The sequence below is a fragment of the Lampetra fluviatilis genome, chromosome 54 (genome assembly GCF_964198595.1).
Source record: "Lampetra fluviatilis chromosome 54, kcLamFluv1.1, whole genome shotgun sequence".
NCBI classification, from domain to species: domain Eukaryota; kingdom Metazoa; phylum Chordata; class Hyperoartia; order Petromyzontiformes; family Petromyzontidae; genus Lampetra; species Lampetra fluviatilis.
In genome coordinates this window covers 2,224,776-2,251,016 of record NC_136328.1, presented here as the reverse complement: position 1 = coordinate 2,251,016, position 26,241 = coordinate 2,224,776, and the positions used below count along the sequence as shown (strand labels likewise).

Here is a 26,241-nt window from a genome sequence, read left to right as displayed (position 1 = left end):
ATTCCACCCGGGGGAGGGGGGTGGGAGATTTCGCGCCCCACCGGCGCTGTGCACTCGGCACCCCGACCCCGGTGAACGTTTGTTCGTTTTTTTTCTTTCTCTCTCGCTCGCACCTTCCTTCGCGCGCGCACGCTCCCGTTTCGACCGTCGCAAAAAAACCCGCCAGCCGCGAGTGCAAAACGCCAAACGGAGAGGTCCCGTCGCCCTCCCCGCTTGCTCCCGGTGCAGAAATCCCGTCGCGCCGTGAGCCGCGCCGCGACCCGCGGCCGCTACATCACCACGCAGCAGCTGTTCGACTTCCCCGCAAACGTGCTGTTTGTCCGCTTCACTTGCGGCTTCTTGGCACTGTTGCTCCCGTCGTAAGAGACGGCCGACGCTTCCCTCGACTGCCCGTTGACGGTGCGCTGCCTCGGCCCATCGCGCTCTCGCTCCCTCTCCTTGCCGGCGGGCCTCTTCTTCCTTCCCTCCGTCTCCTCGTCCTCCTCGTCGGTGGGAATGTCCACGGCGAGCTGGTGCTTGAGACGGTCCTTGACGCGATCGCGCTTCAGTTCGCTCAGCGTCTGGCTGTCCCTGTTCGTGTCCCTGCCGACGTCCCGGCCCGCGTCCCTCTCACGCGACGGCTCCCTGGGCCCCCTCGACCCCGCGCCCCCCCTCTGACCCCTGGCGCCCGCCTCGCCGGTGCCCACGGACAACGAGCGCTGCTCCACGGACGCGGGAGGAGCGCGCACGTCCGCCGGTGCCGTCACCGCGATCGCCCCGGCGGTGGCCGCCCTCTCCAGTTTACCGCGCGGCTCTCTCTTCGGCTCCTGCGATGAGATGCGCGCCCGAGTGACCTCCTTGTACAGCGCGGCTTTCGAGCTCAAGGGTTTGGCCGTGGCGGCGGCGGCGGCGAGGTCGGTGGAGGCGTCGCCACGTCGCGCTCTCTCTCCGTCCGCGGTGGCGGTGGCGGCCCTTTCGGGCGAAGTCACGCTGGAGACGGAGTCGCGCTTTCGGGCCTTGTCCTGCGGGGCGGACGATGGGCGCTTGCCGTTCGTCTCGGGCCGCGCGGGAGACTCCGCCGTCGCTCGGGAGTCTCTCTTGTTCGGAGATTCCCTCGTGACATTCTGCAAACGAGCGGGCGGGCGGGCGAAAGAGAAAGGGTTGAGCTTCAAAGTTTCTGGCAGCAAGGGGCAGGGAAGAAGCATATCACCAAATTTGTAACCCCTTCACTGATTTTCCTCCAGTGCAAAATTATTTTTAAGATCATTTATTTAGGCATCCGCCCACCCCTCCCCCTCACCCCTCCATTTTCTTTTTACTTCTCCCCCCCCACCGCATCCTTCCCCTAGAAGGTTGTCCGAGTTAAGGAAGTAGACACCAGGGAGGTAGACCTTATTGAAACACAGAGACAGATTCAAAATTTTAAAACGTTGGTGATAACCATTGTACTTATATTTCAATTTTTTTCACGAATTAATTCATCCGTACACCCTCAAGGTCGTTAAGATCTGCAGACTCCGGCCCTTCTGTGCGTACCTCGATCCCGGCTGCGTTCCTGGGGTGAGTGGCCCCTCGCTTTGGCTGTGCCACGGTGGTGGAATTCCTTACCGGTGGGAGTTTGTTTATCCGACAACGTGGACACTTTTAAGTCTCGTCTTAAAACCACGTATTCTATTTAGCTTCTCTGTCTCTCTTGGCCTTTCCTTATTCTTACAAGGCGCCTTGAGACATTAGTGGAAGGCGGCTTACAAATACATGTACATTGTTATTGTCACTTCGCATTGTGTCAATACTACTGGTGTCAATTCCCATACATTACCCTCTGCTTGTTCCCAAATCGTCTGTTCAATAAAATACTTTGCAAAAAGGTTTCTGGTAGCACGGCAGTGGGGTGGGTATGTTGTTCCGTGTGAAATCCCAATCGACTAACTTTCAGGCGATCTTGTGCAAGAGGATGTCGGGCGAATTGGTTACCTGGAGGGAGCTCATGCAGAACAGGGGGAGAACACGGCACGACCTCCACACGGAAGGTTGTCCCAGTCGGGAATCGAACCCAGGCCCTTTCTGACTGCGAGGCACGTTTGCCACCACTGCGCCACCCTGCCACCCACTGTTTCTACAGCTATCAAATCATCACATTCAAATGCAACAAAAAATTCCGGGCTAGGCGTTGCGATGCTCTGTGCAGTATTGTACGGAACTTAATGCACGTACGCTGGACTTCTTTCACAGCGTACGTAGCCAACCGTGCCAATCTGAGTTGCGGATTAATTACATTGCTTTAATTCATTATATAAAATGTTAATTTCATTGCAGTGCAGTGCTTTATACCGCAATGAACTGCAGTCTATTACAACACTGCAGTGCCTCGCGTGCTGCAGTGCGTTACAGTACATTCCAGTGCAGTGCGTTCCCATGCAGTATATTCCGATGCAGTGCATTGCCATGCAGTGCATTCCGATGCAGTGCGTCGTAACGCAGTGCGTCGCGACGTTGGCTGCTGCGCTGCCACTCACGGGGTCGCGGTTCTCCTGGTCGCCCTCCTCCGTCATGTCCTGCCGCTCCTGCCACAGCTTGGCCTCGTCCTGGTGCTCCTTGCGGTAGAGGCTCGTCCGCTCGCCCAGACTCGCCTTTCTCTCCAGCTTCCTGTCTCGCGCGCACACGCAGGGAGAGACGGTGAGAGATGGAGTGGGGGGGGCGGGGGGGCGATTACCGATTGGTACCTCCTTTTACCACTGGCAAATCTGAGGCGAGCCAGCGAAGGCCCCTCGCTTTGCGAGTCGTCTTTCTCCACCGACAGTATTTTGTGCCCAGCCAGAAACCAGAGGGCGGTTAGCCGGCCTCGTCAGAGGCCATCCGGCTCTGGCCCAGAGCCGTGCAGGGCCAGCGGGCGAGGGGGGGGCTAAAGGACGGGTTCGTTTACGGGCAGTGTCGTCAGGCGGTAAACAACTCCGTGAGGACGCCGCGTGGTGTGGCCGCGTGGCCTTGTTGCGGCCGGAGTGGTGTTGCGGCCTAGGCAATAACCGGGCAGTGTGGTTAGGTGCTGTGGCCGAAGTGGTGGTGTGGCCGGGTGACGTGACCGAGCGGTGTGGCTGGGGCGCGGGGGCGGCGTGGGAGCAACCGTACCCTCGGCTGCTGACACTGGAGGTGCGTCGCTGCAGGGAGGCGCGCGGCTTTCCCTGCGTGCGGAGAATGTTCTCCCGGCGCGTCTTCATCTCCAGCAGCTGCTTCCTCATCTCGTCGTTCTCGCACAGGTCTGGGTCCAATCGCGGGGCGACGGGGAAACGTTCGCGAAGCGCCGATTTTTAAACGAACGAGTGCGAGTGTGTGTTAGGCAGTGAGTCACGAGAAAGAAGAAAAGAGAAAACTCCTGACGAGTAACCAGAAAAGAAAGATAAAAATTAAACGCACAGCCATCGTCAGCTTAGTTTGCATCTCCTAGCCACCGCAGCGCCGCATTAATGTGACGAGAAAACGCGTCACACGCTCGCGTGCACGCACGCACGAGAGGGGCACACCCTGCGACACATCTCGATAGAGCCGCGGTGTTCAGGCTACACGTCTGCGTGCTCAGGCTACCCTCTGCGGTGTTCAGGCAGCAGTCCTATCTGAGCCCGAACAATGACCAGCAGCTCAGACAAAGTCACAAGGGGTGTGCTCAGTTGATGCATCGCCATCTGGAATTGGAATTACAAAAATGTGAGACTTCAAAAACACGTTTGACCTTCTACACGGCTGACTCACGGCAGTTCTTTGCACACCTTCAGTCGCGTCAACGCATTAATCGCCAACACGTCTCGCCCACTCACCCCTTCGCCCCTCCTGAGTGGCAAGCAAGCAAGCGGTCACAAACTCCGCCGTTTGTGACGGAGTTTGTGACCGGGGCACGGTATTAACTCGCGAGGCACCTTTTGTCAATCCACTGCTGGATGGAACCCTCCCCACCCCCCCCGCCACCCAAATTATTGGCGAGTATGGTGGTCGTTTTTACTGTCGCCAATCGGTGACGCGACCTCCAGCCGTGAGCGGCGCTTGTCGTCGCACGGGCTCGCGGTTCAAACTCCAGCGGCCGCCCGGTTAATACCGCGGTGGTGGTGGTGGTGGTAGTGGTGGTGGTGGTGGGGGTTGGTGGTGGTGGGGGTGGTGGTGGTGGGGGTGGTGGTGGTGGTGGTGGGGGTGGTGGTGGTGGGGGTGGTGGGGGTGGTGGTGGTGGGGGTGGTGGTGGGGGTGGTGGTGGTGGGGGTGGTGGTGGGGGTGGTGGTGGTGGGGGTGGTGGTGGGGGTGGTGGTGGTGGGGGTGGTGATGGTGGTGGGGGTGGTGGTGGTGGTGGTGGGGGTGGTGGGGGTGGTGGTGGTGGGGGTGGTGGTGGTGGTGGTGGTAGTGGTGGGGGTGGTGGGGGTGGTGGCGGTGGTGGTGGGGGTGGTGGTGGTGGGGGTGGTGGTGGTGGGGGTGGTGGTGGGAGTGGTGGTGGTGGGGGTGGTGGGGGTAGTGGTGGGGGTGGTGGTGGTGGGGGTGGTGGTGGTGGGGGTGGTGGTGGTGGGGGTGATGGTGGTGGGGGTGGTGGTGGTAGTGGTGTGTACTAACCGTAATGATAACGCTACTACGAGCCGCCCCGCTTGGCTGTGGACGTTAAAAAGATCAACCGACGTCATTTGCGACGAGAAGGGCGGCCGCCATGTGGCCTGCAAACGGGGCCCAATGAAATGTTTGCCAAGTTTTGAAAATGACGCCGCGAAAATTACTCCATTGGGGATTCCGCCCGCACAGCAACAATCGTCGGCCCCGAATGGCGGACTAACGCGCCAGGTCACGCTTGCTAACACGATACCGAGTCCTGGTCTCTGGAGTTCTCAAACCTGGTTAAAACAAAATTAAAACTTATAACAAGCGGACCTCACGGCAACACTCACCCAGGGCCGTCTCTTCCAGGTTGGTTTTTCCTTTCAGGTTGGCGCCGTGACAAACCAAGACCTCAGCAACTTGCATCTGTGCAAAGACAAAGACAAAGATTCCCTCGTACAGGCTGAACAGACTGTTGGGGCAAGTGGTGCGAGCGAGTAGCATCTATGAAGCCCGGCACGGCACACGAGGAGGGGGGTGGGTGGCCAACACCACGCTCAGCCGCCTTTGTCTCCCCAGTGGCGATGTTTACACATCGCACCAGGTACTCATTTGAGACTGAGTCGACCTCGGGGAGGCCCAGGACCGGTTCAGATATAATCGTCACCGGTGTTGGCCGTCAGCGGGAATCGAACTCGGGTCGTCGGGTTCGTAGCGCAGCGCGCTGACCGCTACACTACCGCTCCCCACTGCATCTGTGCAAACACACACCCACACATACATGCCCGAACATGCACGCGTGAAGACAGTGCAAGTTAGCATTCACAAAGCCTCCACTGCCATCAAAGACAACGATTCCCTGTGTCGCCGTAACAGACTTTAGGGATGATCGCTGTTAAGCAGGTAGCACCTATGAGGGCCGGCACGGCACACGAGGATCGTGGGCGGTCGCCTTTGCCTCCCCCAAAGAGGCATCTTTGTCTTTGTGCACCCTCGGAGCACTTGGCCCAAACGCTTCCGATGGATCCTTCAAGTTAATGTGCACACACTGCTGTCGGCGGCTGTGAATGCGGTTCATAATTTAGGGTTACGCCGTGATCCTTGACCGCAGAAAGTGGCGGCGCAGTGGTTAGTGTCCAGTCTTTACGTGCACAAAAAACAAAGATCCATCGTAGGATTTTGGGCCAAGAGCTGCGCATGAGCACAAAGACAAAGGTCCCCCGTATAACCTTAACACACTGCTGGGGCAAGTGCTGTAAGCGAGCAGCGCCTACGAGACCCGGAATTGGCACACATTATCAGAGTTGTGTTTTGTGTTTGCATTACGACCGCAGGTATTGTGGTCAATGCAAACATGACTCCTTGTAAAAAAGGTGTCAGTTTTGTTGCCAGATGAAAGGGTAAAAAAACAATTATCATATTTTGCTACTGGCAAAGGAGGTTCCAATGGTGAGGGGGTGGGTGTCGAGCACCACGCCCGGCTGCCTTTGTCTCCATCGTGGCGAATGTTTACACACCGCAGCAGGTGATCATTTGAGGCCGAGTCGGCCTAAGCGAGGCCCCGAACCGATTCAGATAACTGTCACTGGTGTTGGCCGTGAGCGGGAATCGAACTCGGGTCGCCGTGGTTTCGGAGCGCAGCGCTAATCGCTGCGCCACCGCCACTCCAAACACGCACGCGCGCACACACACGCACACAGAGGCAAACACGCGCACACACGCACACAGAGGCAAACACGCGCACACAGACAAGCGAAAGGAAGACGCCACACACCGGGAATAATATATGAGACAGGCGGTTGCGTAACACGCGGGACGTGTGTAGGACATGTGTAGGATGTACGCACGCTCGCGCGGTGAGCTCCCATCGCTGGCTCCGAAGTTAAATTAGCGCGCTCGGTCCCTTTTTTTTGTCTTCATACCCCCACCCACCACCACCCCACCCCGCAAAAAGCAGCAATTTCCTCCGGTATTACCGCATAATCTCCCTTCTGCAGCGGCGAGAAAAAAAAACTTCGGAGAGGGTCCCCCCCAATCCCCTTCCCTACAGAGTGCAAGGGGGTCCCCGCCCTTCCTGCCCCACGCCGGTGTGCATGGCAGTCGTGCGCCTCTGAGCAGTGCGTACCGCCGCGCACGAAGGTAACGGTGCGGGCCCTGCAATAAAAATGTATTGCCCGCGCCGTTTCTGGCCGATGCTCTTCCACAAAGTGGGGGGGTGGGGGAGCCGCTCTGGGTTGCCACCCGCGGCACTTTACCACCCCGCCAACAGCGCGACCTGGCGATCGACTAAGCGCGCGACCTGGCGATCGACTAAGCGCGCGGTGTGGCGATCGACTAAGCGGAGGGGATGATTTGAAGATGGATATGAGCCGGTGACCTGCGGGAAAGTGGTGCGCGCGTGCCGACCCGTCACACCACCGCGACGGAATCTTTGTTGCCGCATGAGAAGCGAGAAACCACAATTTTGTGGACGCTTCTCCAGCAAGAGGTTTTTTTTTCCCTCGCTCGCAAGGCACCTTTTTATATTCTTTGGGTCTTTCGGTAAATTCACGTAGATAGGTTCGAATTAATACAAATAAAATTAACAAAAACCACGACGTTTTGATCACAACACAAGCGATTGTCAGGAGGAATAAATATGTGTTGTGATCGAAACGTCGTGGTTTTTGTAAAAAAAAAATGCATTGATTTGAACCTAAATTCTGATTTAAAGCTTTCGTGACTGCAGGGATTCATATTCTTGGTTCTTTCGGTAAAGTCACGTAGAAGGGAAATAATAAAATAATAATAAATAAACATTCTCATACTTTTATTACTTCATTATTTCCCTTCTACGTGACTTTACCGAAAAACCCAAAGAACATGAATTGCTTTAGTCACGAAAGCTTTAGGTCAAGATTCAAGGCACCTTTTTATTTGAGCGCTGTGCGAAACTCAACAAACGGCCGGTCATCCCGTACTCAAGGCCGTGCTCAGGCACCCCGAGGGAGAGAGGGGAGGGACAGACGACGGGCAGAAGCGGATAGACAACGCGGCGAGACGGGCGGATGGGCCGAGGGAGAGCGGGGAGGGAAGTGGCGCTCGCTCACCGGCGCTCCGTGAAATTGGACGTCTGTAACTGGCAAGCGGAGGCGAGCGACGTCTACACCGGTCGCGACATTCCAAATGCGGCGAGCGCGTTACGCAACTGCCTTGTGCGTTGTGCGTGACGTCTGGCGCCGTTCGTTAGTAGCTCGTGTGGCTGGTGTAGTTGTGTGTGTGTGCGACTCATGTAGTTGTGTGTGTGTGTGTGGCTGGTGTGGGTGTGTGTGTGTATGTGGCTAGTGTAGTTGTGTGTGTGTGCAACTCATGTAGTTGTGTGTGTGTGCGGCTCGTGTGGTCGTGTGTGTTTGTGTGTGCGACTCATGTAGTTGTGTGTGTGTGTGTGTGGCTCGTGTGGTTGTGTGTGTGTGGCTCGTGTGGTTGTGTGTGTGTGTGTGGCTCGTGTGGTTGTGTGTGTGTGTGCGGCTCGTGTGGTCGTGTGTGTGTGTGCGGCTCGTGTGGTTGTGTGTGTGTGGCTCGTGTGGTTGTGTGTGTGTGTGTGGCTCGTGTGGTTGTGTGTGTGTGTGCGGCTCGTGTGGTCGTGTGTGTGTGTGCGGCTCGTGTGGTCGTGTGTGTGTGTGCGGCTCGTGTGGTTGTGTGTGTGTGTGGCTCGTGTGGTTGTGTGTGTGTGTGTGGCTCGTGTGGTTGTGTGTGTGTGTGGCTCGTGTGGTTGTGTGTGTGTGTGCGGCTCGTGTGGTTGTGTGTGTGTGCGGCTCGTGTGGTCGTGTGTGTGTGTGCGGCTCGTGTGGTTGTGTGTGTGTGTGTGGCTCGTGTGGTTGTGTGTGTGTGTGTGGCTCGTGTAGTTGTGTGTGTGTGTGTGGCTAGTGTGATTGTGTGTGTGTGCAACTCATGTAGTTGTGTGTGTGTGGCTCGTGTAGTTGTGTATGTGTGCGGCTAGTGTGGTTGTGTGTGTGTGTGACTGTGTGTGTGTGTGCGACTCATGTAGTTGTGCGTGTGTGTCCATCACTCTGCGTGCGGTGGCTGGTAATGAGATTTTTTAATTCAGGTTTACCCTGCCATGCTAGGTCGCGGCGGGGGAGGTGGGTGGCACATTGGTCCTCTCTGAGCCCGTGAATCTGAATCTGAGCTCGATTACCAATCACGGCTAACATCAGCGGCGAGTGACATCAGAACCGGTCCTGTGGCCCCTCCAACCCTCGCTGACCACCAACCACTCGCTCACTGATCAGTGATTTTCAAACAACCACCATAACCGCCCCACTTGGGAGGAAGGGGGGGGGGGTCCATTCAACAGCGGATTGACCAAGGGGGTAAATGTGCGTACACGATTTAATTCCGTGCCCCTTTACGTATCCAAAAAAACAAAAGAGGATGCGGGCAGGTGTGGTAGGGTTGCCACCAGTCCTGGTTTGTCCCAGAGTTGTCCTCTCTTTCGTGAGGTAGCAGCTGTCCCGGGGAATCAGGGAGCCTCCCCCGGGCATTACAAGTCGCGTCTCTCGTCAGCCGAGGAACAATAACCCACCGCTCGAGAACCAACGCATTCACGCGGCGACTCTCGCCCCTCTTCTGCTACTGCGAAATATTCTTCTCGGCACGACGTCGTCCCCGTTTATCTTCCCTCGGAGGTGGCAACCCCCCCCCTCCCGCATTTGCTCCGTTTTGCGACGATTAACCGAGGAAGTGCGGGAAGGATTGTGAGTAAAAATCCAGCGTGCAATAGCCGCGTAAAGAGTCCGAGAAATTCCCCCTTTGGTAGAACGAAGGGCGCTGAGATAATCCGTGCTAATTCTCCGGTTTTTTGATGTAGCGGAGCGTCGATCAAAGTCTCCGCTGAAACGTATTGGCAGTCGCAGATCAAGGGGCCCCAGTAGTCCCCTACCCGTACCCGGTGCCAGTAGGACCCCACCCGTACCCGGCCCCAGTAGGACCCCACCCGTACCTGGCTCCAGTAGGACCCCACCCGTACCCAGCCCCAGTAGGATCCCACCTGTACCTGGATCCAGTAGGACCCCACCCGTACCTGGCCCCAGTAGTCCCCACCCGTACCCGGTCCCTTTAGGATCCCACCCATACCCGGCCCCTTTAGGATCCCACCCGTACCCAGCCCCAGTAGGATCCCACCCGTACCTGGCTCCAGTAGGACCCCACCCGTACCTGGCCCCAGTAGTCCCCACCCGTACCCGGTCCCTTTAGGATCCCACCCGTACCCGGCCCCTTTAGGATCCCACCCGTACCCAGCCCCAGTAGGATCCCACCCGTACCTGGCTCCAGTAGGACCCCACCCGTACCTGGCCCCAGTAGTCCCCACCCGTACCCGGTCCCTTTAGGATCCCACCCGTACCCGGCCCCTTTAGGATCCCACCCGTACCCAGCCCCAGTAGGATCCCACCCGTACCTAGCTCCAGTAGGACCCCACCCATACCTGGCCCCAGTAGGATCCCACCCGTACCCAGCCCCAGTAGGATCCCACCCGTACCTAGCTCCAGTAGGACCCCACCCATACCTGGCTCCAGTAGGATCCCACCCGTACCCAGCCCCAGTAGGTTCCCACCCGTACCTAGCTCCAGTAGGACCCCACCCATACCTGGCTCCAGTAGGATCCCACCCGTACCTGACCCCAGTAAAACCCCACCCATACCCGGCCCCAGTAGGACCCCACCCGTACCTGGCCCCAGTAGGCGGCGGCGTGCAGCGGCTCCCAGCCGTCCTCGTCGCGTGCGTCCGGGCTCATTCCCTGCTCCAGCAGCAGCTCGGCCACTCGCGAGCAGCCGTGAGCTGCCGCCACGTGCAGCTGTCGGGGGGGGGGGGGGGGGGGGGGGGCAGGGGGGGGGGCAGGGGGGGGCAGGGGGGACAGAGCGACAGGGCCCGGGTCAGCCACACCGCCATCGGGGAGGCAGCCGGGTGGCTCGGAGGCTGGGGACGCCGCGACGGCGAGATGTTACGTACGTGCGTTGGAACTTCTTTCGCACCATCGTACGTGGCCGACCGTGCAAATCGGAGGTGCCGGGATAAGAACAAACTAACGCAAAAAGCAGTTCTAAAGAAAATGAGTTTTATAATCGAGATTTTAAAGTGCATAGCTCCAGCGGCTTCCCAACAGCGTATATCAGCTTGACACCTTTTTTTTTACAAGGAGTCATGTTTGCATAGACCACAATACCTGCAGTCGTAATGCAAACAAAAAACACAACTCTGATAATGTATGCATACATTATCAGAGATATGTTTTTTGTTTGCATGCATACATTATCAGAGTTGTGTTTTTTGTTTGCATTACGACTGCAGGTATTGTGGTCTATGCAAACATGACTCCTTGTAAAAAAAAGGTGTCAGTTTTGTTGCCAGATAAAAGGGTAAAAAAACAATTATCATATTTTTTTCTTCTGGCAAATGAGGTTCCAATGGTGTATATCAGCTTGCGCAGATTACCTCAAGGGCCAGGAGTGGTTTAGATATTCCTCACTGATGTTGGCTGTGAGCGGGAATCGAACTGGGGGAGCCAGGTTCGTAGTGCCGAATGCCGATGACCACTGACCCAGGCTGTTGGGGCAAGTGCCGTTAGCATAAAGCGCCTATGAAGGCCAGCACGGCACACGAGGGGGTGGGTGGCCAGCACCACGCCCAACCGCCTTTGTCTTCCGAGTGGCGATGTTTACACACCGCACCAAGTACTCATTTGAGGCTGAGTCGACCTAGGGGAGGCCCAGGACCAATTCAGATCGTCACTGGTATTGGCCGTGAGCGGGAATCGAACCCGGGTCGCCAGGTTCATCGCGTGGCGTGATAATCTCTACGCTACTGCTCCCCACACAGACAAACACTCACACAGACATACACACAGACACACACACAGACTCATACAGACAGACACACACTCACACAGACACACACAAACACACACACTCACACAGACACACACAAACACACACACTCACACAGACATACACACAGACACACACACTCACACAGACTCATACAGACACACACACACACTCACACAGACACACACACAAACACACACACTCACACAGACACACACACAAACACACACACTCACACAGACACACAGACACACACACAAACACACACACTCACACAGACACACACACAAACACACACACTCACACAGACACACAGACACACACACTCACACAGACATACACACAGACACACACACTCACACAGACATACACACAGACACACACACTCACAGACTCATACAGACACACACACACACTCACACAGACACACACACAAACACACACACTCACACAGACACACACACAGACACGGCTTCAACAACAACCCACCTCATCCTCGTCACCCAAAATGTGAAATTGCAATCTACCCTCCACTGCATCCTCCCCCCCATCCCTCCCCCCATCTCGTTGCCTCGATGTGCGTCTATCACTCGACGAGGAGGCGCTAATAAGACCGCGTGCCGCCGTCTCGTTTCAATTTGGCCGGGATTAACGGGGCGCTGCCGAGGTGTTTGCCCAGAAGCCGGCGATCGTTTAAGAGCCGCAAATTTCATTTTTTTTTTGGGCAGGATTCCTTCTCGTTGACCGTGAGCCGTTTGTTTAATTCCGAGCATCGCAGACTCACTCTGGGGACACACACCGCACGCTGTACATCGCGTTATACACCCCGTTACACACCGCGTTACACACCGCATTGTACACCCCGCCCTCGTACGCATTTTGGCGTCATCTGGTCCAACACCAATGGAGACTAGGCTCTAAGAAAAGCTGTCTCGGGTGTGGACCAATCAACTTCAAGGACAGTGCATATCATTATCATCATCCTCAGAGTTGTTTCTTTTTGTTTGCATTTTGACTGCTTGTGTTGTAGTTATTGCAAACATGATGCCTTGTATAAAGGTGTCAGGTTTTTGTACCAGTTGAAAGGGTAAAAACCTATTACTATTGTACACCACGTTAAGCACCACGTTACACACCGCATTGTACACCACGTTACACACCACGTTACACACGGCATTGTACACCACGTTCACGCACCGCGCAGCACTGCCACGGTGATGCTGTTAACGGCCGGCGTTCTGGACTTGCACATCCAGGGGTCGTAGGTCAGATCCGATCTCCCAGCGCGGCAGTCAAAGCAATGGGTGAGTTTCTTCAGCGGGGGATCTTCAGAGAGGCTCTCTACAGGGGCTCTCCCGCACTGCACGCTTGTCTCAGTCACAGTGTTGGTGAGCCCACAAGCTAATAACCCTAGCCACAATGAGTAAAAAACAAACGTCGCTGAAGAGCTTCTTTGAAAAGGGGGAAAGACCCAATGATGAACCCCCCGTCCCCCCCGGTCCGTGAAAGAATTGTCTCCCACGAAACCGGGTCCCTGGTGCCAAAAAGGTTGGGGACCGCCGCTCTACATGGGGCTCTCGCGATCTCTCCCTCCACTGGAGGAGGCTCTTCTGCCAGAAGTGGAGTGAGTGAGCAATCGGATGGGCTGCCCCACCGCGTAATTCCCGACCTGCATCGCCTTCAAGTGTGGCGCCGCCCACGTCTGCCGATGCACGTTGTTGTGGCTAATGAGCACTTGTCACAGCCGTACTTATTTAGACACACTATGTTGCTTTTAATTGTGAAAATGCAGTGTTCCAAATGCTGCTCTCACTCGCCTCGTTATATCATCATCGTTTTGATACAAATGCGCTTTTAATAATTGGCCAAGGTGTGCGCGTACTCTAGCCGTGATTTCACGCTGTGTCCCTCCGATAATTATCTTCTTTTGTCGGGCAAGGAAAAACAACAACCCCTTTAGAATGAGCGCAACATCTTCGAGATGGTGGTGATGCTGATGCTGCTACTGCAGTGTCCCGGGTACCATGCTGGGGGGGGGGGGGGGGGTCGCCAGGTTCTGCCTGCCGATAAAATTGGGAGAGTCTACTAGATTCTTTTTTGCCCTGGCTGCAATTGTGAACACCTGATATATCAGACATGAGGACATCCAATTAGTACATGAGTACATCTAATTAGTACATCTGATTAGTACATTCGTTCATCTAATTAGTACATCTAATTTGTACATCTAATCGGCATATTCAGTGGGTTGACTGCAGCCCGAAGACTCAGTCCCCGAAAATTCGTGCGGTGAAGTTAGGAGACATCCCCCATGCGTGCGTGTGCTCGCTATTTGGAGGCCATGAAGACCAAGAATCGGTGACTTCGCCGACAATGTGTTCATCGGCAAGGCAGTTACATATCCGTCCAGGGAGCAATGTTCTGGCAAGGGTCGCGCACAATCAGGTGGCACGGCGTCTTTCATCTGGGGGGGTGGAAGCATGGCCCGAAGGTCTGTGGGGCGGGCAGTGGTCGGGTTGCATTTAGCACCTGGCACTGCGTGACAGCGTCGACTCGTCGACGGCGATGCAGGCTTGGCGGCGGTCAAGCTGCGTGCTGGCCGGTGGGAGCCATCAACCGCCACCACCATCCGCCGCCACCGTGGGGTAAACCGCAGTTCGTCTATCGGCAGGGTCGCGTGTGCGGTGGGTGGGGAGGGGGGAGCTAAAGCGTGAGTATTAGTCCCCGCCAGCTCCAAATACATCCAGCCAGCGTGGAGTAGTAGGACAAATAATCCTCCGGAGATGGGGGGGGGGGGGCTCTCTGGAACTCCCTCTCGTGCACGATGGAAGCGGGTACAGAGCCGGGGTTCAGAGACGGCGAGCGAACTGGAACATAATCACATATGCTGCGCTGCCCGGGTCATTGGTCAACAGACGTGGCTCCACGGGGAGGACTGCACCCTTGCCGTAGGGATGCGGAATTGCCTGCCGCTAATCGCATCTTTCGACCGGCATCAGTGGAATCAAACCGAAGTTCGTTGCCAGTCCTCGACTTACACACACCCTCGCTTATGAGCCAGCTTCCACAAGATATATATATATTTTTTTTACCTTGACTTTAAAAGCGAACTCTCGCTTGCAAATCGAACCGCGGCACTATTTTGTCCAGCCGTGCGATCCTCCGCGAGATCTAAACGAGTCGGCCGCGTGCTGGGAGTGAGCGTTTGCGTGTGGGCATTTAAATGCAGTAGATTACCGTGTTCCGACTTACGAACCGTTCGACTTACGAACGGGTCCCCGGAACGAATTGTGTTCGTAAGTCGAGTACTGCCCATATCGTTGCTCAGGAGGGTCATTGCCAAAAAAGTCTATCAACCATGATCAATCGACTGCTGGATGAAGGCCTCCTCAGAGCCACTGCCAAAATCTCTCACGATTCTGCGAGGTAACAAAGCAAACTGCACCCACACACGGGCTCATTTTATCGCTCCATGTCCCCGGGAATGTTAGGCCCGCTGCATATTTTCCATTTGAAATCGGGATAGGAAATATTTTATCGAAATTAAGACTGGAAAAATAATCACCAGCCATCTCAGCTTTGCTGACGAAAATGATTATAACAGAGTGATTAAGATGAACTATTAAAGAAATGTACTAAGGTGACGATTATTATTCTTCTTAAGCACGTTAATGCGGAAAGGCCTCACTGAGTCTGCAGACTATTTTTCAGGAGGGCACTGCCAAGCTTTCGCAGTAGTGGGGCTACGACGATTGCCGTGTACATTTCAAATGAGCACTTTTGCTGATACACTTTAAAATGTAGCAAATTTGGACTGTGGTTGCCGGCCAAACGGGGCTAGGGCCTCCATCCCACCCATCAGTGGCTAGAAACCGCCTCGCGATGACGACGACGACGACGGAGCGGTGGCTCTGCGCGTTTGCAATGCGGTCGCGGGGAACGCACTTCCCTTTAATTACGGCGCCGTTAATTTAGAACGATGACCCCGTGGCTGCCGGAGCCGAGAGCTAAATTTAATCAGAGCTAATTGGTCGCTGGTTAAGTGGCACATTTACAATGGGCCCCAATTGTGCCGACGTATAAAAATAGGGCTCTCAGAGAAATCGCGCACGGAGAATGCACAAGGGCCAATTTGGTCTGAATGCTTATATAACGGATGAGATATTCTGAAAGGTCGGAAGCGGGCGGGGGGGGGAGTTGGAAAATAGCTTCATGCAAAAAGCAACAAATACTGGTGCTTATCTTGAAGGGCTTTTGACGCTGCGACTGAAGCGTTTCTATTGGAAAACTTTGGCACGAACGCAATCGCCGCACCGATTGATCGATCAACGGCCTTTGCTTACATCCTGGTGAGAATCCACGGAGATAAGGGTCTCTTAAGCGGTGGAGATCTGAGGTTATTGAGAGACAAAAAATATATATTGCCGTCAATCTCAACCCACCACACTATGTCAGTGATGGGGTTTAAAAAAAAATGTTTTAACCATACTTCATCTCATTGGTCAATGAGGGTTGGCAAAGGGAGGAGGTGGATGGTAGAAGCGGTGCTGACATCACTTCTGCTGCTGCTGCTACGTACTGTACAACGATCACAATACGTAGAACTTTCGCTCGCTCTCGACGGGAGGGAACGGCTCCGAGGCAGCGAGGAGCGGGGAAGGCAGCAGCAGCAGCAGCAGCCACGCGCTTCGACGGCACCAAATTCACCCCCCCCTCCCTCCAAGCTCTGCGATCCTCTACATACGAAGAGGTTATCGGCCGGTTAACAAGTGGTTCACCTTGTGGCAGGGAAGAGCAGAGCGCCCGGACAACACCCGCACACGCGCGGAGTGGGGGGGGGGGCAATCCATAGAGACGGTAGGGATGGAACGAGCAATGCCGAAGGGGTCAAATTTCAGTGTGACCTTATAGGTAAAGAAGCAGCCCTTGCAATTGCTTGCTCACAACGCGGCTGGCTTGAAGGGGCCTCCACGAGAGGGAGCTCTAGAGAGCCCCCTCTAAAGAGTATTTGGCCTACTCTTCCACGCTGGCCAGACGTCTTGGAACAGGTGGCAGTGCCCACAATCTTGTGACTGCGGTGACAAAATCGTGGCACTGCCGGGTGGACAGTGGAGGTCGTGGGAGAGATTTAAGAACCCCCCCCCCCCTCGCCGGGAGACAGATTTGAACCGGCGACCCCTGGATCGCAAATCCAGTCCAGCAGCTTGCTGCCCCACCCTCCCCGGGCACGTTGCCGCGGCAGCGACCCCCCAAACGACACGACACGATACGGCGCGGCCGTGAATGTGCGCCAAGCGTGCACACGCACGGCCGTGTCGGTGTTCGGCGTGCAGGCTTTGGGAACGCGTCTCGTGGACACGGCCCGGTTTTAATTTCTTGCATCACTGGGGGGCAGAGTCAACAGACAAATGAAGGCCAGGGGCCTTGCGGGTCCAGACTTCATCAATTCCCCTCGAGGAGGAACTGTCAAACGGTTCATTAGAATTCTCCCCACCAGATGCGGCCAATCCAGGTAATTATGGATTGGCAGTAGGGCAATGTGTTCAATTAGCTCTTGCTGGGAAGCGTCTGGTGAATGGTGCGAATGGTTAAATAATCACGGAGCTTGCACGAGCCCGCGCGGCATCGTGCAAGCGAGCGGAGCTGGGCAAAAGCATGGCAGCTGTTAGCGCAGCGGCTGTCTCCGCGTGAGAGCGGATGGAGATCACTTTAGCTTGAGCTAATGGATCTCTGTGAGAGTGAGCGAGGAAAATGTGCCCACAGATCCCTGGTGAGAGTAAATGGGAGGTTGTTTTAGCTCACAGACCTCTACGGCAGTGAATGCTGTTCCCATGAACTCCACTCGTCGATTCCGACCACCTGTGTGGAGGACCCTCGGCCTCCACCGCACATGGACCGTGCATCGTCTCCACGATTGCACGGCGCAATCTCGTCACTATGACAGCAGACCAGCAGCATTCGCTAACCCCACCACCCCCCAGCCTCCACCACTCCCCCCCCAGCCCCCCCCCCCCCAATGAGCAATCCAATCTATTTTAGAATTTCATTGAAGATTTACAGAATCATCGGAATCTTTAGTGAAACTGGAGAAATCCGACGAGCCGTGAAGCTCTTTTTCGGCATCAGAGCAGCAACAACAACGCCTCCTCGAATACACCTCCTTACCTGCTCCTAATAAAAATTCCAAACTGAATACAGCCCCCCCCCCCCCGACTCATCTCACTTGAAAATAATTCATGAAAAAAATAATCCAACTCTGCTCCGCTTTCCTCGCAGGTTTCGAGTCCATTTCCTCCTCCTGCGCGCATCTCAAAGGGAGTCCCCCCCGGCCCCCCGCCCCCACCTCACCTCGCACCGACCCACGTCTCGGAAATGGCACCGCAGATGCATCCTCCAATTGTTGTTTCGCTCTGCCCACGCTGGGGGCGCGCGGCAAGCCATCACTCGCCAGGGCGCTTGACGCCAACGCAGGTTCAAAGGTCGGTCGCGGCGTGGTGCAGGACGCCCGCCGGCAATGTTGTCGTTGTTCTTAGGGTCGCCGGAGCCGCGATCGTAAGAGGTCGCCGGTTCGATCTCCGCCCAAGCGAGCGGTGTCAACGGGTTACGCCGCGGGTTCGGTCGATCGGTAGGTCGGCGGTGGGGTAAAATGTGGGTATGACTCCCACCTCCTTCAGGACGTTTGGCTGGTGTGCAACAGCAGGATGGAAATGCCCGTGGAGAGGCCCAGTAAATGTGGAACGTTGGGTTCACGTTGGTCCCAACGGTTCCGACCAATTGCCAACGTTCGCCCCGGAATAGTGACCGATCTCGCAGGGCAGCTGCTTCTTCAACAAGACGATAATCCTCGGTGGCGAGATGTTAACTACCTCGCCTGGTATGCAGGAGGTAATGGGTTCGATCCCAACACTGATGGCTGAATATTTGGAGTTTGCACGTCTCTTCGATGTTGTCTGACTCGTTCGTTCGTTTCGTCGTGTGCACTGGCGCATCCGTGCTGTCCGTGCTGTCCAGTACCAATGCTCTCCTTCGTACCGTCTCGTTTGTACTGTCAGTCGTGTCTCCATTGTCTCGTCTGCACCGTCCGCTTTTACTCAGGTTGCCACTTGTGCTGGTTTTCCCAAGCTTTGAAACTATTGAAACTATTTTTTTATTGAGCTATCTAGCTCTTTTTCAGAAGCGACCTTGCCATCACAAATGAAAGCTCAACAAAGAGGCTTATCGCGTGGAAATTTATAGCAGCCAATTTACTCTCAACGCAACGTTGATTCTAAATGCGGAGGGAAAAACCGGAGGACCTCGAGAAAAATTCACGCGAACACGGGGAGAGAGACACGCAAACTCCAAATATACAGCCATCAGTGTTGGGATCGAACCCATTACCTCCTGCATACCAGGCGAGGTAGTTAACATCTCGAACACCTAGGATTATCCTCTTGTTGAAGAGGCAGCTGCCCTGGGAAATCTGTCACTATTCCGGGGACATCAAAACCCGCGGCTTGTCATCATTTGCATAACAGTAATATTATACTGTACGTACGTATGTTTGACTACTTTCGCACCGTACGTAGCCAACCGTGCATATCGGAGGTGCGGCGTAAGGACAAAGCAACTAACACGCAAAGAGCGGCTTTCGGAGAAATGAGTTTTCATCTGGAGTACATTCGGCTTCCCGTGGTGCGTCCCGGTGCCTTGCTACCCTCAAAATAGGTGACGACGTTCACAGCCGTCGTTTTGCAACGAGAGACAAGAAAGGAGGCGTTGGGTGCGTGCCGGGCATCACAGTCCGGGCGACAAACAAACACACAAAACAAACGTCGGTGTTTTTTGTTTTTCTTATTCCGGCCCCGGGCTCTTGACGACTGCGCTGTGACATGCGATCCGCCGTGGAGCCCAGCGATGGTGACGACGACGACGACGATGAAGACGCGCGATGAGAATAACGCGCGGCGGTGTGGGTCCATACGCCAACACTGCCTGGCGTTGGCGTATGGACCCACACACACACATATGGTATGTACGAATAAATAAATATGATTTGCGCGGTGAGACTGCATTCCGTTTGACATTCCAGTCAGTCATTGTTCTCCGTAAAATAACAAGGAGGAACAAAAAAAATATTAATGTATAATCGGGACTCTGATGTGGAATGCGTGCAAAAACAACAATGCGCACCCTGCGAAGACTCACGTGCATGTGTGTGTGCGTGTGTGTGGCTGTGTGCTCGCTAACAGCACTTGCCCCTACAGTCTGTTAAGGCTATACGGGGGATCTTTGACTTTGTCTTTGGAGAGTGGTAGCGTAGAGGTTAGCACTACGCTGCGCTACTAACCCGGCGACCTGGGTTCGATTCCCGCTCACGGCCAACACCAGTGACCATTGTGTGTAAACATCAGCACCGAGGAGACAAAGACATCTAAATGTCCCCCGTATAGCCTCAATAGACTGTTGGGGCAAGTGCTGTTGGCGAGCACCTACGAAGGCCGGAACGGCACACGAGGGGGTGGGTGGCCAGCACCACGCCCGACCACCTTTGTCTCCGCAGTGGCGATGTTTCCACACCGCACCAGGTACTCGTTTGAGGCCGAGTCGACCTAGGGGAGGCCCAGGACCGGTTCAGATAATCGTCAGCGGTGTTGGCCGTGAGCGGGAATCCAACTCGGTTCGCCGGGTTCGTAGCGCTGACCGCCACGCCACTGCTCCTCACAGTGGGCGAGTAACGCACACGGTCAAGCGCGTGCATCTAAATCACAACCGTCTAGCCGTCGTCATGTGCCAATGACGGGCAAGTGACGACGAGAAGGCTCGCGGGGGAAAGGGGTTGCCCCGTCGAAGCGTCGCGCTCAAGGAACGAACGCCTTCCAAGGCAAAGCGTCGCCGCCGCCATTCACCGTGAACACAAATTGAACGGCCGCGCTCGCGCCCGGCACAGTTGGGTAACAAGGGCCAGCGAGGGATCGTCGGATTTGCAAAACCAACATCGCTCGTGGCGTCAGAGAGTGCATCGCGCACGCGGTGGCTTGGAGATGTTAACTACCTCGCCGGGGTATACAGGAGGTCGTGGGTTCAATTCTGACTCTGCCGCCTGCTGCTGTATATTTGGAGTTTGCGTGTCTCTCTCTCTCCCCGTGGTCGTGTGGATTTTTCTGCGGAGTCCTCCGGTTTTTCCCTCCACATTTAGAATCATGCGTTTGGAGTATTTGGCTGCTGCTATAAGTTTCCACACGATAAGCACGCTTCATTGTCACTTGTCGCCAAGTCGCTTGTGAAGAAGAGCTACATAGCTCAGTGGGACCTTACCTGGTAAAACAATCAAACATAGTTGAAAGTTCATAGGAGGTGGCCGAAAACTCAACTCGGAACACAAGGGAGAGAGACCGCGCGCGCACGCTCGGTTTGTGTGAATACTTCCCAAACGAGCGTCTGCGCCCACAGGCGGCTATAAAAACACAACGTCGTGAACGCCTACCATCCGCTACGAACCGGAGCTTCGCGCGAGCAGCCCGCAGGCGACTCAAGGAGGCCTTCTTCCAGCAGTGGATAGATCACGGCCGACGATGGCGTACCACCCCGACTCTCTCATAGCCCCAGCACGGCACCTCCTCGCCCGCTGTGTGGAGGGCACGGCTGCTCACATTGATTCTTGGGCGACGTCCTCCCCTCGTCTGGCTATGAGCGACGCGGGGAGCGGCTTCTGAGAGCTCGAGAAGGATGCGGCGCGCAGGCGAACAGGCTCATTCCGATGCTGGTGAGCGCAAGCGAGTGGCACGGTGCCTCCCCTCCCTCCCCTGCTCCGCACCGCTCTCTCTCACCTCTCTCACCTTTGCCCTCGCTCACCGCCACCACCGCCACCACCAGCTGTCTCCCTCCGCTGTTATACCCCCCCTCCACACCTCTCTCATCCCCCACTCCCCTACCGCCCTGCCTGTCTCCTCCTCCTCCTCCTCCCGAGATATAATTTTGTATTTTGGACGGGGCTTGCGGTTCAGCTTTGACGTTCCGTCCTCGTGAATGCACCGACGTCAAGTAAGGTCGCCGGAACGCGAGACACACAAATAAATAAATGTCGCCAGAAATGTAATAAAAACACAAATAAATAACGAATGAAACGGGGGGGGGGGGGGGGAAGGAAAAGAAATGACCTGAGAACCAACAGCGGAGAAAGCATCGAGAAAGACGAGTTCCGTTTCATCTTCTAGCTTCTTCTGTCGCATGGCATGGAAGCAACAGTTTGGAGAGATGATGTCACGGTTGAATGTGAAGGGCTTTCAACCAATTCCAGGCGGCAGTAGGCGCCGCACGGATTGCCGCGATGCCGCCAGCGTGCGCGTGGATGGCGCAACTCGCCGGTGATTGTTCAAGATTATTTTGGTGCTGTAAATGTCCAAAAGATGAGCCACTTTGCCAAGCGATCATTTGCGAGAGCCAGGTCGCTTCTGGAAAAATCAGTTAACAGCTCAGTGGGATTTTCTTGGTAGGATTGGGGATGGTTTAGTTTTACTTGGACGTGTTTGGGTGATTTGTTTACCTTTCTTGTACTTTGCACTCCTGTTGTGTGTTTTCTTCTTGGTGCTTTCCGTAAAGTCACGTAGAACGGAAATAATAAAATAAAAAACACATAATAAAATAAATGTTTTATTATGGCTTATAAGGGAACAATTAATTAATTATTATTACTTTTTGTGCTTTATTTTTATTATTACTTTTATTACTTTATTATTTCCCTTCTACGTGACTTTACCGAAAGAACCAAGAAGATGAATCCCTGCAGTCACAAAAGCTTTAAAACGAAATTTATTGTTTTTTTGTTACTTTGTTGTTGTGACGTTCTTATCCGCCGCTACTGAACACCTGTGAAAAAGAGCTTCGAACCTCATGGGATTCCTCCTGCAGTATAAATAAATATTCAGATCCTGATTTCTGATTCAGATGGTTATGGGCTTGTCCACAGCCGCAGATTGGCGACTCTTTGATTCTCCACTTACGGGATGACGTGGGACGACGTGGGACAACGTGGGAAGACACGCATCTCCCGTGCCGCGTCCGAGCAGCGGTGCTCCACCGTGGCCGCGTCGCGAGAGACCCGCGGCAACTTCCACGGTCGGGTCCTCCCACCTTCCGGCGAGCGGCAAGTTCGTGTCGAATTTGCACGTTGAGGGTGCTAAGTTTGCGAACCGTGTCATACGGCAAGCCGCGGGATGAACGCGCGACCAAACGCAGTGCGGGTTCGCCGGGGGGGGGGGGGGGGTGAGCGGTCGGTGTGGCCGCAGCGCCGTCTAAGGAATGAACTGCTCTCCCCCCCCCCCCCCCATAGACTACGCAAGTGAAATGTAAATTAAGTGATGAAACCGTAACGATCGTTCAGAGTTTGCGTCTCTTGTACTCAGCACGTGCACAAAAATCACGCAATTCAGACTACTCGGACATTACCGCAGCTGGCGAGGTCTATCGAGCCAAACAAATCTCATCCCCACAAGGACGACACAAGCCCACGACTGTCAGCAGTTGGCGGCATTATTATCCCCGCCCCTGGCCCCCCGAGCCAGATTCAGATGTCTTGCGAGGCGGCAAATGATGAAAAAATATAATATTTATTTTCTTTCCAGATTTGAAGCTTTCGTGACTGCAAGGATTCATACTCTTAGGCGTTTTCGGTAAAGTCACGTAGGTAAAAAATAAAATTAATAGAAGTAATAATAGAAATAAAATAATAAATCACGACGTTTCGGAGGCGACACAAGTCTCCGTCATCAGGTGGGACCGTCACAGCTAAAATTACTGCATCAAGTGATGCAGTAATTTTAGCTGTGACGGTCCCACCTGATGACGGAGACTTGTGTTGCCTCCGAAACGTCGTGATTTATTATTTTATTTCTATTATTACTTCCATTAATTTCATTTTAATTTTTTACCTACGTGACTTTACCGAAAAAGCCTAAGAGTACTCTTTTCTTGCCCGCAGACGTCCAGTCGATTTTAGCTCGTCAGTTGGTCCTCTTCATCCCCTGCGGGACACGAGGCGGCGATCAGTTCCCTCCCACTTCTGCCTGTCCTTGGCAACTTGTTGTTCCTCGCCCCAAGAGAGGCCGACCGCTGCCGCCAGCTCGTCCTTCACGGTAATCTTGGGCCGTCTGTGATGTCTCGCGCGTGGTGCGGACGTTTCGCGTGCCAAGTCTAACCTTGGCTATAGGACCCGGTGGGCTCTCCTTCACACTCCTGACTTACCAACAGGCTTATCGCCAGGAGTGGTCGTACCGCCTACGACGAGCTAGAAAGCTCTCTTCCTCTCACACACACACACGTCCAGTCGACCTTTGTCCAGTGAAAAAAAACACCCGTAAGAGAGCGTTCACCGGCGCTGGCTCGGCTTGCTTTGCGCGAGTAGAAAAAAGCGGGCCGTCAGAGAGCCACCAACAGTTTTGGTTTCCTTTCATTTAAGCCCTCGGGCTTGCTGATAACCGTGCGAATGCAGCTCAAAGCGCTGACCGGCAGAGGATGCACTGTTGTCCGACTTCAGACGGAGTCGATGCCGTAAAGCGGGGAAAAAAAAAACGTGATTCGTGAACCAAAGCAACCCCCCCCCCACTCCTTGTTTACCTGGCGGGTTACCGCAGAGAAAGCCACAAAGCCGCCCCAGCGGTGATTCAATCTCGGCCTCTGCAGCCCTTCACCCGATTAGCGACCTTGCAATTGGTCCTTTTAAACAACAGCCCACAGCCCCCCCAAAAAGAAAGACGTGTATTATTATATGCAGACGAGTTATTTATAGATACCCTACTCAAATAATAGGGGAGCGTTATGATAACGTTTCTCCAAACCGATCGCAGAAAAACGCCTCTTCAATCTGCGAACGGCCAGCCTCCCTGCCAGGGTGACTCAAGTGAAAATCAGCCTGGGAGGTTGATCGCTTAGACAAATGCCGCCGGATAATATTGATCCGGAAAGCCGATAGGCCAATAAGACTAAAACATATTTTGTATTCAGCCATCGGATTGCAAGTCCATTGTGTTCACAGCAACGTCACTGATGCACAGCACCAAGCAGACATACCAAGAGTATAAATACTAACAACAGTAAAACACAATTTACAACGTACACATTGTCACGAGAACACATTTTCAGTCGTGACTCAGGGGGGCGCAGAAGCCAGGTTCTAGGATCTTCATACTCCTGATGAAACACGACACTACACTCGTTTTTATCTTACCAGGTAAGACCCACTGAGCTATGTACAGCTCTTTATCAGAAGCGACCTGGCTACCACAAACGATAGCTCAAAGTGGCTTACCGTCGCGTGGACATTTATAGCAATAGCCGAATGCTCGCAACGCACGATGATTCTAAATGTGGAGGGAGGAACCGGAGAAAAATCCACACGACCACAGGGAGAGAGAGACACGCAAACTCCGAATATACAGCAGGCGTCAGGGTCGGGATTCGAACCCACGACCTCCTGTACACCAGGCGAGGGAGTTAACATCTCCAAGCCACCGTGATGATGAGAGAGACACGCAAACTCCGAATATACAGCAGGCGTCAGGGTCGGGATCGACCCCACAACCTCCTGTACACCAGGCGGGGTAGTTAACATCTCCTAGCCACCGTGATGATGAGAGAGAGAGAGACACGCAAACTCCACGTACACAGCAGGCGTCAGGATCGGGATGGAACTCATGACCTCCTGTACACCAGGCGAGGTAGTTAACATCTCCTAGCCACCATGAAGATGATGAGAGAGAGAGACACCGCAAACTCCACATACACAGCAAGCGTCAGGATCGGGATGGAACCCATGACCTCCTGTACACCAGGCGAGGTAGTTAACATCTCCTAGCCACCGTGGCGCCCCAGAAGAACCTTGGCGTCACCAGGATAGGTAATTATGGCACAACGCAAATGTCGCTGATGATGTCACGAGGCACTTCATTGGGGCAGGCAGGGAAAGAAAACACCAGGCATCACCGGAGCTGCAATCAGCGTCAACACCTTTCCTCGTCGTGTGCATTGCAAGAGAGCAAATCAATTACAAAAAATATATAGAGAGAACTCATTAATTTCTATGTAAAAAAAAAATTGCTGCCAATGTCAAATGTACGGGCGGGTCTTTGAGATAAGCTCAAAATATCACCGACGCCCATATTATCGACTGACTTCAAAAATATGGGCGACTTCTAAACCGAACGTCTCGGACCCCAAGATGAGCTTTAAAGGTTTTCAATACCCAAGGCGAGCACCACCGACTGGGCCCTGACAGCCAGGCTTGACATGCGTCATGAATACCGTTCTTCCTCTGCGTCTTCTACGTCGTCTTCGTCGTTTTCTTCGAAGTCTTGTGCGCCTTTTGGCGTCATCTGGTCGAACACCATATGAGACGAGGCTCTAAAGAAAGCTGTCTCTGGTGTGGACCAATCAGTTTCAAAGACAATGCATACATTATCAGAGAATTGTTTTTTGTTTGCATTTGACTGCAAGTATTGTGGTTAATGTAAACATGATTCCTTGCAAAAGGTGTCAGTTTTGTTGCCAGAAAAAAAAGGGGAAAACCCCTATTAGTATATTTTGGTACTGGCGGGTCCCATGATGATTCTTCGAAGTCGTCGTGTCTCCTGTCCGACCTATATGGCGTCTTTTCCAAACATTCTGCACAGGCCACCCCCCCCCCCCCCGCCGCTTCTGGTGATCGGCATTGCCAAATCTTGAGCAGCAGCACATTGCGGTGCCGCAGGCGAGCGCTGGTGCGGTGCAAAGGTACCGGCACCGCTCGGCGGCGTCCCTCACGGGAGGAGTTGTCGGCGTTCAACTTCCCGCCGGTCCCTTTGCCGACGGGACACAGGGTTAGGCG

The 26,241-nt window shown here is 54.4% G+C and overlaps 1 protein-coding gene across 1 annotated transcript in view; it reads right to left on the bottom strand.

Moving 5' to 3' along the window:
- Positions 1-269: 269 nt before the first annotated feature.
- Positions 270-26,241, bottom strand: part of LOC144949513 (protein phosphatase 1 regulatory subunit 16A-like) — a 137,740-nt gene continuing 111,768 nt past the window's right edge. Inside the window, exons 7-11 of the mRNA XM_078879438.1 lie at positions 10,247-10,372; positions 4,890-4,965; positions 3,106-3,235; positions 2,496-2,625; positions 270-1,103 (exon numbers count right to left, since the gene is read on the bottom strand). Of these exons, the coding sequence (XP_078735564.1) occupies positions 270-1,103; positions 2,496-2,625; positions 3,106-3,235; positions 4,890-4,965; positions 10,247-10,372 (1,296 nt within the window). The remainder of the gene's footprint in view (positions 1,104-2,495; positions 2,626-3,105; positions 3,236-4,889; positions 4,966-10,246; positions 10,373-26,241) is intronic.